The sequence below is a fragment of the Sarcophilus harrisii genome, chromosome 1 (assembly GCF_902635505.1).
Source record: "Sarcophilus harrisii chromosome 1, mSarHar1.11, whole genome shotgun sequence".
In the NCBI taxonomy this organism is placed as follows: Eukaryota; Metazoa; Chordata; class Mammalia; order Dasyuromorphia; family Dasyuridae; genus Sarcophilus; species Sarcophilus harrisii.
Genome location: NC_045426.1, coordinates 638,013,485 through 638,028,463, shown reverse-complemented (window position 1 = coordinate 638,028,463; position 14,979 = coordinate 638,013,485). Strand labels below are relative to the sequence as shown.

The window sequence follows — 14,979 nt, the reverse complement described above, 5'->3', positions numbered from 1 at the left end:
AATTTTTTGTGAGCTGAGTGTGGACTCAGATGCTCTATGGGGAAGATAGAAAGAGGAGGAAGCAAAGTTTCTATCCATTCAGATAACACAGAGCTTACATGGGAAGAGAAGATTTACCTTACAGCATATATTTTGTTGTTGTTCAGTCATTTCAGGAGTGTTTGATGCTATCTGGGGTTTTCTTGGCAAAAATACCGGAAAGCTTTGCCATTTCCCTCTCCAACTCATTTTACAATCTACTCAAAACAGTCTGTACACAAGCACCATTATGGCAGGGCAGAATAGTAAGGGAAGAGTTCCTAAGGGACAATTGAGCAAGTTTTTGGTTGAGTAATGAATAGTAGAAGGTCATTCTAGACAGAGAGAATAATGAGAGATTGTGAAAGGGGAAAAGTGTGGAAACCAGAGCTACAGAAAAGGGGCTTGTGACAGAGCCTCCAGCACCCTTCCCTTCTTGTGTTCTTTCTTCCTGCTCCCCCAGTAGTAACTCATTAAAACTCTCTGCTATGCCTGAAGGGAGACCCACGTACCAGGTTCCTAACAATCACTTGGCATCTTGCTGGAGTACTTCTTGCCATAGAAACCTTTTCATTGTTGGTTTTCAGGAGCTCTCAGGAAGGGGATAGGGAGCACAGGTAATGGCCCTAGAATCTCTAAGGCAGTAGGGTTGGGAACACTGTGTGAGATCTGAAAACTAAGTCTCTGACATGATATTGCTTTGCTTTTTCCTGGCAGAAAACCAAATCCACATTTATGCGTCTTGCCATATTATTCAAATGGGGCTTTCGGAAGGAACTGTTCAGCACATTAGCCTGGAGAGAGGGCCTGGGAGCTGAGAATGACATTTTTCTCTACATGGTGAGAAATGTAAAGTTTCCTTCTGGAATTTCAGTATCTGTGTGATCAAAGCTGGGGGTAGTTAGGAGCAGTAGGTCAGAGCCATGGATTTAAAGGGATGTTTTCACTATGAAAGACCTGATATTCTTCAGCAATTGATTTATTCCTAATAGTATTTTTTTGGGAAGGAAACAGTACAGGAGAGAGGTAATAAAACTATCCTATCTCCCTGTATTCATTATATCTCTCCTGAATCAGTCTTTGGCTAATGTTGGCTTATTTTGAGCTTGTAGTCCATTAAGCCACCCCACTTCCTGCCCCCAGATCTTTATTTCATATAATCTCAATAAACTTTCTTCACCCTGGTCTTATTCGGTAAGTTTTGAAGCCAAGTGTATCACTTCACATTCTTCTCTATTGATTTTTATTTTTTAATATTTTATATAAAAATTTTTAATTTTTATTTTCTCTATCATTTTTGTAAGTTTTAAAAATTTATTTTAAACAATACAAAATGAGAAAAGAAAAAAAGTGAACATTTCCATATACATGGCAGACATCAGAAAGGATTCAACATAAAATAATAAATATCCATTTCAAGAAAATCTATATAAAAATATCATACATTGTTTTCAAAGCTACCCAGCTTCTCTTTCCTTCCTTCTAGGTTTTCTCTTGTTCCTTGCTCTGTACTTTTTACTTTATTATTTTTTCTTCCTTTCCCTATACCTGCCCTAAAAAAGGGTATAATTAGTGTGGATGTATCCCTGTATAGATAGATATTTATACACACACACACAAACATATACATAGATATCAATAAACATCACATATATACACATATATGAAAAACTGTACTATGCATATTTCCTCAGGTCATTTCTTACTCTGGATGTGAATAGTAGCTTCCTTCCTAGATCCAAGTCTATCCATCTTTTTCTAAATCAATAATTTCCTTCCCCACAGCAGTATTTCAACACAATCACACCCTATCTGAAAAATTGTCTATGAAACTTTCTTCCCAATTTTTTCATTCTGTCTATTTTTGCTTACACTGGTTTTATTTACACAAGAAAATTTTAATTTAAAATAATAGAAATTATCCATTTTGTACTTCAACAATGCTCTCACCTGATATCTTTTAAAGTCTGACACTCCTAAATTTCCTTCCTTTACATCTTTTCCCCTTGATTTCTTTGAAATTCTGATCTTTTATTCTTCCAAATAAGCTGTTATTATTTTCTGCTAATTCAGTAAAATGATTTTTAGCAACCTAATTGAGATGACATTGAATAAAAAATTAAATAAATAAATTTTTTATTATATTGGTTTTATCCACCTATGAACAATAAATATTATTCTAATTGTTTAAATCTGATTTTATTTATATAATGTGTTTTATGATTATTTTTATATAGTTCCTGTGTCCATTTGGCAGGTATATTCTTGGATATTTTTATACTAATTAGTTTTTTTAAAAGCTCTAAAACAATATTGAATAATATTGGTGATCCACAGTATTATTTCCATATGTTTACTCTTTTAATTAAATCTATTTTAGTTTTAACTTTGTCTGAGATCGTGATTATCACCCTTGCTTTTTTATATAATAAATTCTGTTCCAGTCCTTTATTTTATCTTTGTTTGTATCTCTCATTTTTATTGTTTCCTGAAAGCAATATATTGTTGAATTCAAATTTTTAATTTGCTATCCATTTCTGTTTTATGGATCAATTCATCATCTAAGCTATGGTTACTTCTTTTTCATTTCCCTTTTTTCTATTTTTTTCACCATCTTTCTCATTCTATTTATCCTATCCTTCCACACAACTCTAATTTACTTTTACCCACTATTTTGCCCTGCTATTTCTTTTGCCTATCCACTCCTCTAAGAGTCCCTCCCTTATCCTCCTCTCCGCCCCCCTCCTCTAGCCTGTCTTCTAGATGTATATGTTCTCTCTTTAACCCATTCTTTAATGAGAGTAAGATTCTAGGATTAGCCTATCTCCTTTCCCCCACTTGCTTTTTCTATATCAATTCTTCCTTTCATGCTTCCTTTGTATGAGATAATTACTCCTTTTTATTTCTCCCTATAATTTTATTTTATTTTTTGAATCACACCATCATGCACAGCTCAGCCTAAGCATTTCTTACAAACAACCCAAATAATGGCAGTCATGAGTATCAATAACATTTTCACATCTAAGAAGCAGACAATTTGACTTTATTGAAAGCCTTTTAATTGATCTTTTATAGTTGCCTTATATTTCTCCTGGATCTTATATGCTGAATTTTCCATTAAATTCTGCTGTTTTGTCATAAATACTTGAAACTTATTTTCAGTTTATTAAATGTCCATTTTTTTCCATTCAGGATTATATTTAACTTTGCTGGGTAAGTTACCCTTGGTTGTAAGCCCAGCTTTTTTTTTTCTTTCTAAAATATAATATTCTAAGATCTAATGTCCTTCAATGTAATAGCTGCTAGTCTTATGTAATCTTTAGTGTGGCTCCATGATATTTATTTTTTTCTTGTTGCTAACAATATTTTCTACTAACCTGGGAGCTTCAAAACTTAACTATGATATTCCTATACCTTTCAGATAGTCTGACTATTCTTATAGTCTCTCCTCATTCTATTCTTGAAATCAATTGTTTTTTAATAAGATGGTTGACTTTTTCACTTTTTAAAATTTATTTTATTTTATTATTTCTTGATACCTTATGACATCATTAACTTCCCTTTGCCCAACTCTAATTTTCAAGGAGCTATTTTCTTTTTTAAGTTTTTGATTTTTGACTTTCAGTTGATTGACATTTGTTTCCTAATTTTCTTGATTTTCTTGGATTGCTCTTTCCCCCCTAATTTTCCTTTGCTCTCTTATTTGATTTTTAAAGTTTTTGTTTAATTCCCAAAAGTCTTTTTGTGTATAACCTTGAATAAATTACTATGTATACGTAGGAGTATCATCTATGATCTCCTGACCCTTCAGGACTGTCAGGAAGGTCAGATGACATAATAAATGTAAAAATCCTCTGCAAATTATCAAGTTCTGTACTTGTATGAGGAATTGCTATTATAACAAAATACTGGTCCAATCCAGACCTAGATACTGTGAGAGATACCCTATCCTTTCATGCTAGAGAAGGTAAAATATAAATAGGATAAAATCATTGATTTCATAAGCTTGCAGGCTAGTAGGGAAATGTGACCTTTGTGTAAATAAAGATGATCAAAATTAAAATAAGTACATAAAGCAGCCAGGTGCTCTACTTTGGAATCAGGAAGGCTCATCTTCATGAGCTCAAATCTGACCTTAGACACTTATTAGCTGCATGACCTGGACATGCATGTCCATGCATGACAAAACAAAACAACATCATGGAGAGTTGAACACTACTGAAGTAACAGCCAAAAGGTACATAGGAGTGTGAGGTACTAGGAGATGGGATACATCATTTATCTTGATGGAGATCAGGGAAAATGGAGGAGGAGTCACTTGAATTGTGCTTTGATACTATGATTTCCTTTCAAAAGTCTGAGTCTCTGACTCTATCAATTGAGAAAGCATGTTTTTTTTTGTTCTCCCCCAAAACGATAATAGTCACAATTGTATGAGGAATCTTTTCCCCCTAAATCTATTTAATTCAACAAATATATATTGTGTGACTGTTATGCAGAGTACTGTGTTGGATAAGGATGGGGACACAAAGTTAAAATAAATCTTTACCCCCATAGAGTTTTACTGTCCAATTGGAATAGACGCTATGGTGAAAAGTAGAGTATGCAGTAATGTATGATAGAAGTACTAGAGCTGTGCAAATAAAGCCCTCTAATAGATTTTGCTCTAGCTCTTTGTTTTAACTCCATGAGAATTTTTTAGTGTTATGTTTTAAAGACAGCATATTACCGTATTCTGCTTTCTGCTTCATTTTGCCATCCTTTTCTGTTTTATGGATAATCTCATCTCATTTACATTTGGAGTTATGATTTTTTAATTACAAATTTCCCCAAACCTTGTTCTTTTATATTTTATCATCTTTGCTCCTCATTTTGTCTTAAAGAAAAAACAGAATGGGGTGGGAGAAGAGTGTGTTCAAGACAAATATCCTATGTTTAAGGAAGATTCTGTTCTGCCCCTCTTCCTTTTTCCTCACTCATACCCCAATCACAAATTCTCACCTTTTCTATATTTTTATTTTTTTTTTATTTAATAGCCTTTAATTTACAGGATATATACATGGGTAACTTTACAGCATTAACAATTGCCAAACCTCTTGTTCCACTTTTTCACCTCTTACCCCCCCCCACCCCCTCCCCTAAATGGCAGGATGACCAGTAGATGTTAAATATATTAAAATATAACTTAGATACACAATAAGTATACATGACCAAAACATTATTTTGCTGTACAAAAAGAATCAGACTCTGAATTATTGTACAATTAGCTTGTGAAGGAAATCAAAGATGCAGGTGTGCATAAATATAGGGACTGGGAATTCAATGTAATGGTTTTTAGTCATCTCCCAGAGTTCTTTTTCTGGGTATAGCTAGTTCAGTTCATTACTGCTCCATTAGAAATGATTTGGTTGATCTCGTTGCTGAGGATGGCCTGATCCATCAGAACTGGTCATCATCTAGTATTGTTGTTGAAGTATATAATGATCTCCTGGTCCTGCTCATTTCACTCAGCATCAGTTCGTGTAAGTCTCTCCAGGCCTTTCTGAAATCATCCTGTTGGTCATTTCTTACAGAACAGTAATATTCCATAATTTTCATATACCACAATTTATTCAGCCATTCTCCAACTGATGGACATCCATTCAGTTTCCAGTTTCTAGCCACTACAAAAAGGGCTGCCACAAACATTCGTGCACATACAGGTCCCTTTCCCTTCTTTATAATCTCTTTGGGATATAATCCCAGTAGTAACACTGCTGGATCAAAGGGTATGCACAGTTTGATAACTTTTTGAGCATAGTTCCAAACTACTCTCCAAAATGGTTGGATTCGTTCACAACTCCACCAACAATGCATCAATGTCCCAGTTTTCCCGCATCCCCTCCAACAATCATCATTATTTTTTCCTGTCATCTTAGCCAATCTGACAGGTGTGTAGTGGTATCTTAGAGTTGTCTTAATTTGCATTTCTCTGATTAATAATGACTTGGAGCATCGTTTCATATGACTAGAAATAGTTTCCATTTCTTCATCTGAGAATTGTCTGTTCATATCCTTTGACCATTTTTCAATTGGAGAATGGCTTGATTTTTTATAAATTAGAGTTAATTCTCTATATATTTTGGAAATGAGGCCTTTATCAGAACCTTTGACTGTAAAAATATTTTCCCAGTTTATTGCTTCCCTTCTAATCTTGTCTGCATTAGTTTTGTTTGTACAAAAACTTTTCAGTTTGGTATAATCGAAATTTTCTATTTTGTGATCAGTAATGATCTCTAGTTCTGCTTTGGTCATAAAGACCTTCCCCTTCCACAGGTCTGAGAGGTAAACTATCCTATGTTCCTCTAATTTATTAATAATTTCATTCTTTATGCCTAGGTCATGAACCCATTTTGACCTTATCTTGGTGTACGGCGTTAAGTATGGATCAATGCCTAGTTTCTGCCATATTAGTTTCCAATTTTCCCAGCAATTTTTATCAAACAGTAAGTTCTTATCCCAAAAGCTGGGATCTTTGGGTTTGTCAAAGACTAGGTTGCTATATTTGTTGACTGTTTTATCCCTTGAACCTAATCTATTCCACTGATCAACTAATCTATTCCTTAGCCAATACCAAATAGTTTTGGTAACTGCTGCTCTATAATATAATTTTAGATCTGGTACAGCTAAGCCACCTTCATTTGATTTTTTTTTCATTAATTCCCTTGAAATTCTTGACCTTTTGTTTTTCCATATGAACTTTGTTGTTATTTTTTCTAGGTCATTAAAATAGTTTTTTGGGAGTCTGATTGGTATAGCGCTAAATAAATAGATTAGTTTAGGTAATATTGTCATCTTTATTATATTTGCTCGCCCTATCCAAGAGCATTTAATATTTTTCCAATTGGTTAGATCAGACTTAATTTGTGTGAAAAGTGGTCTGTAATTTTGCTCATAAAGTTTCTGATTTTCCCTTGGCAGATAGATTCCTAAATATTTTATATTATCAGTAGTTACTTTAAATGGAATTTCTCTTTGTAACTCTGACTGTTGGATTTTGTTAGTGATATATAAGAATGCTGATGACTTATGTGGGTTTATTTTATAACCAGCAACTTTGCTAAAGTTGTGGATTATTTCTAACAACTTTTTAGCAGAATCTCTGGGGTTCTCTAAGTATACCATCATGTCATCGGCAAAGAGTGATAATTTGGCTTCCTCATTGCCTATTCTTATTCCTTTACTTTTCTTTATTTTTTAAACAGCTCTTCACAACTCTCCCTCCAAGTTTAAAGTTTATTTTGCTAACTACTAATGCCTTTGTGAATCCAACTCTCCCCTTATTTCCTCCTTTCCTCTCCTAGTTCCCTCCTTTTACTCTATTAACTGTATTCTACTGTATATTTGTCTCTACCCTTGTTTGACCAGTTCATATGAAAGTATGACACCTAATCCCCACACTCTTTTCCTTAAGTGTACTTCCTCTTGGGTCTTCCAATTACTTGATATGTTAAGTTCCTGACATTTCTTCCCAAGTGTACCTTTTTGTCCCTTTTTTTTTCTTTCTTCTTTTAATATCATCAAAACAGAACAAAACCACTCCAAAGGGCTTTGTCATGTTTAACTTCTTTTATAATCCTTGATGACATTAGAGTTCTGAGGAGATTTTCATATTATTTCCTTTTCTTAGAATGTAACCACTTTATCCTTGCTTAGTCTCCTCTGATTGCTCAATTGTATTTAATTTTTTATTTCTCTTGACTCACATTTCAAAATTTCTACTTAGTTCTGATGTCTGCAAGTTTTCTAGTTTAAAGATTCATCATTACCCTCCTCCTCGTTTAGAGATTATATTTAAATGTTGCTAGGTAAATGATTCTTGGTGGTTAGCCTTCCCTTCTCCACCCTTGACATAACTTGTTCCAAACTCTTCACCTCTTTAAAATGACCACTGTTGAATCTTGTGAGATTCTGATTGTGATTGATTGGCTTTTATGTTCTTTCTGCTGTCTATAACACTTTGTGTTTGATCTGACAACTTGCAATTTTGACTATAATGTTTCTGGAAGTTTTCCTTTTATAGTTTCTTTCAGGAGGTGATGCCCTCTGGTTTTAATTTGTCTTGTAATTTTCTTTCATGATTCCCAGAAATATTATATCCATTATATTATGACTTTGGGGTAATAAAATGATTCTTATATTATCTCTCCCTAATCTGTGTTCCACGCTCATTGTTGTTTAGTGTTTTGGTTTTTTAAAAAGAGATACTTTACATTTCTTCTATTTTGTCCATCTTCTGACTTTGCTTCTTGTGGTTTTGTGGAGTCAATAACTTCTGTCTGGCTCCTTCTAATTTTCATGGAGTCTATTATTTGGATAAGGTTTTGTACTTGTGTTAATATTTTAATACTCTTTCCAAGTCTTCCTTCCAAAGTTTCAGTTCTTTTCCAATTCTTTCTTTTAATGCTGCCATTTCACTTATAATATCAATTTTAACTCTTAAAAACAAGCACCTACTTCATTTTTTTCCTGTGAATTCTAATTGACTTTGTGGTCAAGCTGTTTTTCTTTGCTTTGAGCTTTTGTTCAACGATGCTTTGGAGTTTTCCTCTTCTTTGTTTATATCTTGGTAATTCCTGACACCTTAATAGATTTTTATGGTGGGAGTTTTAATTCTGTCTAAATATTCTCAGATTGAATACTGTGGTAGAGCTGGGCACTGTGCACTTCTAGAGAGAATGTCATGGCTTATATGTTCCAGGTCTGTTTTATCTGGAGTCTTGCTACTACTGAATACCATGTGCTTCAGGGATCTCAGAGGCAGCTCAAGCCAAGGAATCTCACATTTTAATTGGAACTGTATGATTTAGTCTAGAACATAGCTGGTTTGCTATTCTTTTGGATTTTTCACACTCTAGACCCCAATTTAGGTCTACGATATGACTACAGATTTGCCCCTCATTGAACTTCTGGCCCTAGATCCTGTAATCTCTGCTTGTTAGTTTTGTGGGTTCAGGATAGAGCTATAGGCTTAATCTTAGCAAGACTCCAGAGATTGAATTTGAGATCCCTTTCTGGGGTCAGAGAAACAGCTACAGATCTAACCTTACTCAATATCTGATCTACTTACTTGCCTGAGGGCTGAATTCATCATCTTGGATTAGGAAAAAATAAATGACCCATTTTTTTCTTCTACTTCTTGAACTTCTACTAACTCTGGCACCCTTCTTGGAACTTTGTTGTACTAACTGTGGATTGTATTAGTTCCTTCTATTCTGCTGTAATTGCTAATTCTTGAGGGAGGAAAATTCTCACCCACAAGTGGGGAAAAGAATGATTTCTATAGCCAATGGTGTTGGAAATATGCTTTAAAGAACTTGCAGAAGTTCAAGTGCCCTCCCAAAGCTTTGGATTCTTATAGTGACCTACTATTCTATGTGACCTACTATTGCTTGGTTATAACCCATTAGTATGATCATGGACTGGATCTATCATACCCACTCCTGACTCAGCTATGACAATGAAACTGAGCCATAGAGCATGTTGATGAGCTTGATGAATAAGAAGGATGAAAAGATCAATTTGGTTCAAGTACAGAGTGCTTATGGGGGAAGTGAATGCAAATGAGATAAGGCTGCAAAGGTAAGTTAAGATCCAATTTGAGGAAGATTTTGAATATTGGTTAAACCTGATCTAATCTCCCTTATTCTCTCACTTTAGACCTCTTCCTGGTGACTTCTTCTTTATTTTCAGTCAACATTTAGGGTCATCAATTTCTCAGGTTCCCCAAACTAAGTAGTGACCCATGCTCCAAAATTATATACCTCAATTGCAAATTTAGAGTTTCAACTAATCCATAATAATAATAGCAATCTCTAAAATTTTAAAGGCATTAATAATTTACAAACCACTTCCCATTCCTTCCAAAATTTTATGGAAGAGGGAGTTGAGACACAATGAGGAGAGGTGTTTTACCAAAAGCCATGTAGCTCCTGCCAGTGTGAGAACCAAGCCTAAAAATTCAATTTAACAATCATTTACTAGGTACCTGATGTTGTTTTCCTACTTTTGTCTCTATATCACATTTCTCTGTCCCAGATGATGGTTACTGGTAAGCCAAATACTATTCAGTTTGAATAGCTATTGTCATATATGTATCATATATTATCATAAATAGGAGCTTAATAGTCTCCCTCTTCCCTCATGGGCATATGTCTTAAAAGAGAAGTACAGAAAGAACCACATGTGTTTCAAAGAAATTAGTACTAGTTATAGAACTCCTATCTCCATATTTAGTGCAAAACTTTTGATGTGTCCTTTTATCTTGTCTATGCATCCTGTAGAAAAAATTTCATCTTGAAAACCCAGGTCAACTGGGTCTAGAGGGAAATGAAAGATTTTCAACTATGTATCACCAACACAGAAATAACCTTGAAATTGAGGGAAATGGTTATCTCATTTGAGGAACTGAAAAATCTCTCTATCTGTTCATCCATTTGACTGGGGCTTAACATTATAGAGTTATAAACTGCTAGAACTAGAAAGGACTTTGGAGGTCACCTAATTAAAAGAATCACATGGAGTTGAAAGGGATCTCAAAGCTGCCTACTTCTATGCAGCCCTGACTAATGGGGAGGGGGAGTAGGAGAGCACATATACTACATCCTAAGACAGCTCATTACACCTTGGGCATCTTTGAGATGTTCTTTTCTTATATCAAATCTAAATCTTTCTTCCCCACCTTGCTCCAGAGGCCCAAGCAGAACAAATTTAATCCTTTTTCTTATGACATCCCTTTATCATATTGCCTCATTTTTTCTATAAAGTGCTCTTATTTCCTTGTCCCACAGTTTGCTGAATTCAATCCCCATATATTTATTAATACCCTCGATAAAATCCCAAGCTTCAGTTTGATGAAGGGGAAAATTGAATCCTTAAAGAGGTAAAAAACTTCCTTAAAGTTATATACAACTGGACATTCTAGTGGGCACATGCATGTACAGGAAAAGTGGATTTGAATTGCTTCCTCCCCTAGGCTTGCAGAAATCACCAAAGAAGGGCTATCAGTCTCATTTACCAGAAGCCATTGTTAATCTCTCTCCTCTGAGAGAGATTTTTCTTTAACTTCTCATATTTCTTCTCCTCCTTTCCAGGTAGAGAGCAATTTTGGAGAGTACCATTTGTTCCTCTTGCAGGCTTTTATGTATGTTAAGAGCCCTCAGAAGAACCTCCAACGGGCTGCCATGAAATTTATTGGTAAGTCTCATACAACTTTGATCATCTTGGTTTATTGGTCCATAACTCCTCTCCTCAGGATCTCCCTAAAGGCCTCCCTGACTCTGGCTCCTCCTGGATCCTAAGGTTCACTGAACATTTGTATCCCTTGCACTCCAACCCTGGCCTGAACCAGGACTAACTGTGCCTAAGCTGAAGTGGGCAGAGATGTGGTCTTCATGTGAGTCCAGGTTCCAGGCTTTCTCTTAAGGTTAGTGGTAATCCCCATATCCATAACTGGGCGAGGAGAGTCCTTGATTGAGGAAAAGGTCCCTGGTCACACTTCTAGTCAGGCTATAAGAGAGGAGTGCCCAGCTCTAGTTCCTGGTTGAAGAACTGAAAGCCTTGACTTGCAATCTCTTTAGTGCCCAACCTGTTTTCTTTTTTCTTCTTCAGGTGGAATGCTTCAGGAGTATTTTTCTGATCTCTGCTTTTATCTGAACAAGTCAGATGTGAAGCTACTGGCAAAAAGTAAGCTGTAGTCTCAGATTTTTATCATTCGAGATTGGGGTGGGGGTAAGAAACTCCAACAGACCAGATCTAGGAGTCAGGTAAAACCAAGAACCTTCTTACATGGCAGGCTATGTCTCCTCCTCAAATCTGGGACTCCCTGACACAAGTTTCTAGGGGAAAGCAATGAAAGAGAGTGCATCTAAGAGCTGGCTCTATGTCTTAAGACCAGAAGTTTCTATAGAATGGACATTGTGTTTCCCCCTTATACCAAGGGCTTCCACATGATAGCATGTGGATGGCCCCCTCTCAGACTGGAAGCTCTCTAAGTGTTGAGACTGTGTTTCACTCTCTCAGACTAGAGACATGGTCTTGAGTTTTCTCTTTCATACTAAGGTCTCCCTAAGAGAGACTTCTCCAGCAAATCTAGGGTTCCTGAATAATAGAAGTCATCTCATTTGCTGTCTACATTTTTCCCAATAAAATCTTGAATAGCCTTTCCCCTAGCCTTTCTTTCTGGGTTTTTTTATATTCAAGTTTCTTCTTAGGATTAATCTACCAAATATTGTTTCTCTCCATCCTATCCTGGGCTCTCCAGATCCCTGAGAAAAAGCATTGCAGTGAGATTTTCCTTCTTTGCCTTTCCCTTTTAGAGTTTGAAGAACTGAGAAGAGACCAAGACCCCAATATCAGAAAGTTCTACCTGAATTATTCAGAAGATATCTATGAGCTGTCCAAATATGTGTCCTGAAGCTTTAGTGATTTGCCTTTTGTGTTTTAAAAATGTCATTGGTTTTATCTTTTATTTAACAATAGTGAAATAAAAATTGAGTTTAATTCAACAAGCATTTATTGATGTTTTACAAATGTGACCAGCATTGTCCTGGGTAATGGAAAAACTACAAGTATATTTGAACACACATTCTAGGTTATGTTATGATTATGACTAGATAGCTGTTGTAAATAATAATCTGTAGCAAGTACATCTAAGAGGCACCAAACAAAAGGCATTATGAAATCCAAGAATAAAGGAGTTATTACTAACCAGAGAAATAAGTGAAATCTTCCTGTAAGAGGTGGAGTTGAATCTGATTTTATCAATGGGTGGAAATATAATGGACAAAGCAGGGAAAGGAGGACATTCCATATAATGAGATCCATCATAAGTTCAGCACAAGGTGGGTTCGGATCCTCAGTTCAAAATCTAGTACAAGACATACATACATATACATAACTCTACTAAAAATAATGTAATAAGTGCCATAAGAGAAGGGCAGACAGGACATGGGGAGTTCAAAAAGACAAAGATGTTATTTTTGCCTGAGGAGAGGAGATTCAAAAAAGTGCTTCTTAAAAGGTACTATTTGAACAGTTTGGTCCTGAACGATAGGGGATTTCTATAGGCAGAGATGTCCCCCAGAGTGAGTTAGGTCATTTCAGGCAAGAGGAAGGGTCTCAGTATGTTCAGAAGAGAGGCAAGTACAGGATGTATTTGGAGAATAGCCATGAGTCTTGTTGTCTAGAGTGTGTGTGTGTGTGTGTGTGTGTGTATACACATACATGTGAGGAATGGAAGATCCTGAAAAAGTTGCCTGAAGTCAAATTATGTTGGGTCTTTTATTTCTTGTGGGCAGGTAGGGAATCATTGCAGGTTTCTGAGGCAAAGATACAATAGTGGAATTACTTTTATCCTTGATCTCTCCATTCTTAAACCTTTTCTAATCACTTTACATGATGAGAGAGAAGAGAAAAGAAAGGGAGAGTGTTTAACAAGTAGAGTGATGTAGAGACAAGCCCTGGCATTTGGAGGCTTCCCATCTGTGACAAATAAAGCCCACATTGCATATGGCGCACATGCACCATATTTCCTTGCTATGTCATCTGCCCTAAGTGGTGAGACTTGAAGAATAGTTGGGAGCTTGTGGAGCCTTGTTGTCTCATTTTCCCCCAAATATCTTTCCCCTCAGAATCATAGGGATATAGAAATCACTGGTTCAATTCCCTTACTTTACAGATAATGAAACAAGCCATTACAGATATCTTGTTTTTGTTTTGGAGGTTGCATGAAAGATGAAATACATCAGAAAGAGCCTAAGAGGAAGGAAAGTCAAAGGGAGGCAGAAAAAGGAAGCAGAGAGAGATCCTCCATAGAAAAAGGGCTTTTCAGTCATTCAGCAAGAGACAATTGGAGCCTATACTGGATAGGCTTTATGGGAAATTATCTCTCTTTGAAGCCAACATAATTAGGAAGCCTTCCTGGAGGAAGAAGCCAACTGAAATCAAAGCTAGTTGATAGTTTACCCAACAGTGCCCTGTTCATGAAGGTTCCAACAAGCGTTAAATTCTGTTGGCATTTAAAATGTTCTAGGAACTGTGGAGAGGGGGTGGGGTAGGGACAACCAACCTCCTGAAGTACTAACTGTAATAGATGAATGGCCAAATCTAAATATTCAGGCATCCTTTGAAAGTGTCTTTCCCAGCTGTAATTGGCCAACTGTTCCCTCTCCAAAAGGGGCTAGGGACATGTATCAACTGACCTACAGTTTATCAAAATTGTATAAGGCACCAAAATTTTAAGGAACTTGTTTAGGCTCACACAGCTAGAGGGGTCATAGGAAAAATTTGAACCCCAGACTTTCTGACTTCAAGGTTAACTCTCTGGCTTTTATGTCACTCCTTCTCCATGTTCTGAGCTTGTCATCATATCACTCCACTACACAGGTAAGAAAGTGCTCAAGAGCGAGAAAAGTGCTACAGGAAATCAGGTTATTCTAAGTGTCAATAACTCGTCTTACTCTGGCACTATAAGTTTTACAAAGCAGAAAGCATTTCTCAGTCCCCTTTATTCTGCTCTCTATTGATTTTTCTCCAATTTATCTTGCCTATTGCTTGTTTGTACAGAATTGTTGACATGTCCTCTCCCCTATTACCTCCTTGAGAGCAGGGACTATCATTTACTTTTCTTTGCATTCCCAGCACTTAGCAGTGTCTGGTGCTTAATACGTGTTTATTGACTGATTTTTGTGAGACTTATTTCAGCAAAGTGAAGTGCAATCTGGCTTTAGGATCAGGAGACCCATGTTCAAATCCTGCCTCAGACATTTACTACATGATTATGGCTAAAACATCTATTGACTCAGAACCTTAATTTTCTCAACATTCAAATAGAGGTATTAATTCTTTATATTATGTACTTGTGCTTTTTTATTAGCTTTTTTGTGAGGAAAATATTTTGTACTTTACTACATAAATAGAAAC

The 14,979-nt window shown here is 35.9% G+C and overlaps 1 protein-coding gene across 1 annotated transcript in view; it reads left to right on the top strand.

Annotated features, from left to right (window-relative positions):
• LOC100916963 (maestro heat-like repeat family member 5) overlaps positions 1-12,478 on the top strand; it is a 126,536-nt gene extending 114,058 nt beyond the window's left edge. The window contains exons 24-27 of the mRNA XM_023496533.2: positions 736-858; positions 11,151-11,253; positions 11,668-11,742; positions 12,375-12,478. Of these exons, the coding sequence (XP_023352301.2) occupies positions 736-858; positions 11,151-11,253; positions 11,668-11,742; positions 12,375-12,472 (399 nt within the window). The 3' untranslated portion in view covers positions 12,473-12,478. The remainder of the gene's footprint in view (positions 1-735; positions 859-11,150; positions 11,254-11,667; positions 11,743-12,374) is intronic.
• The last annotated feature ends 2,501 nt before the right edge of the window (positions 12,479-14,979 follow it).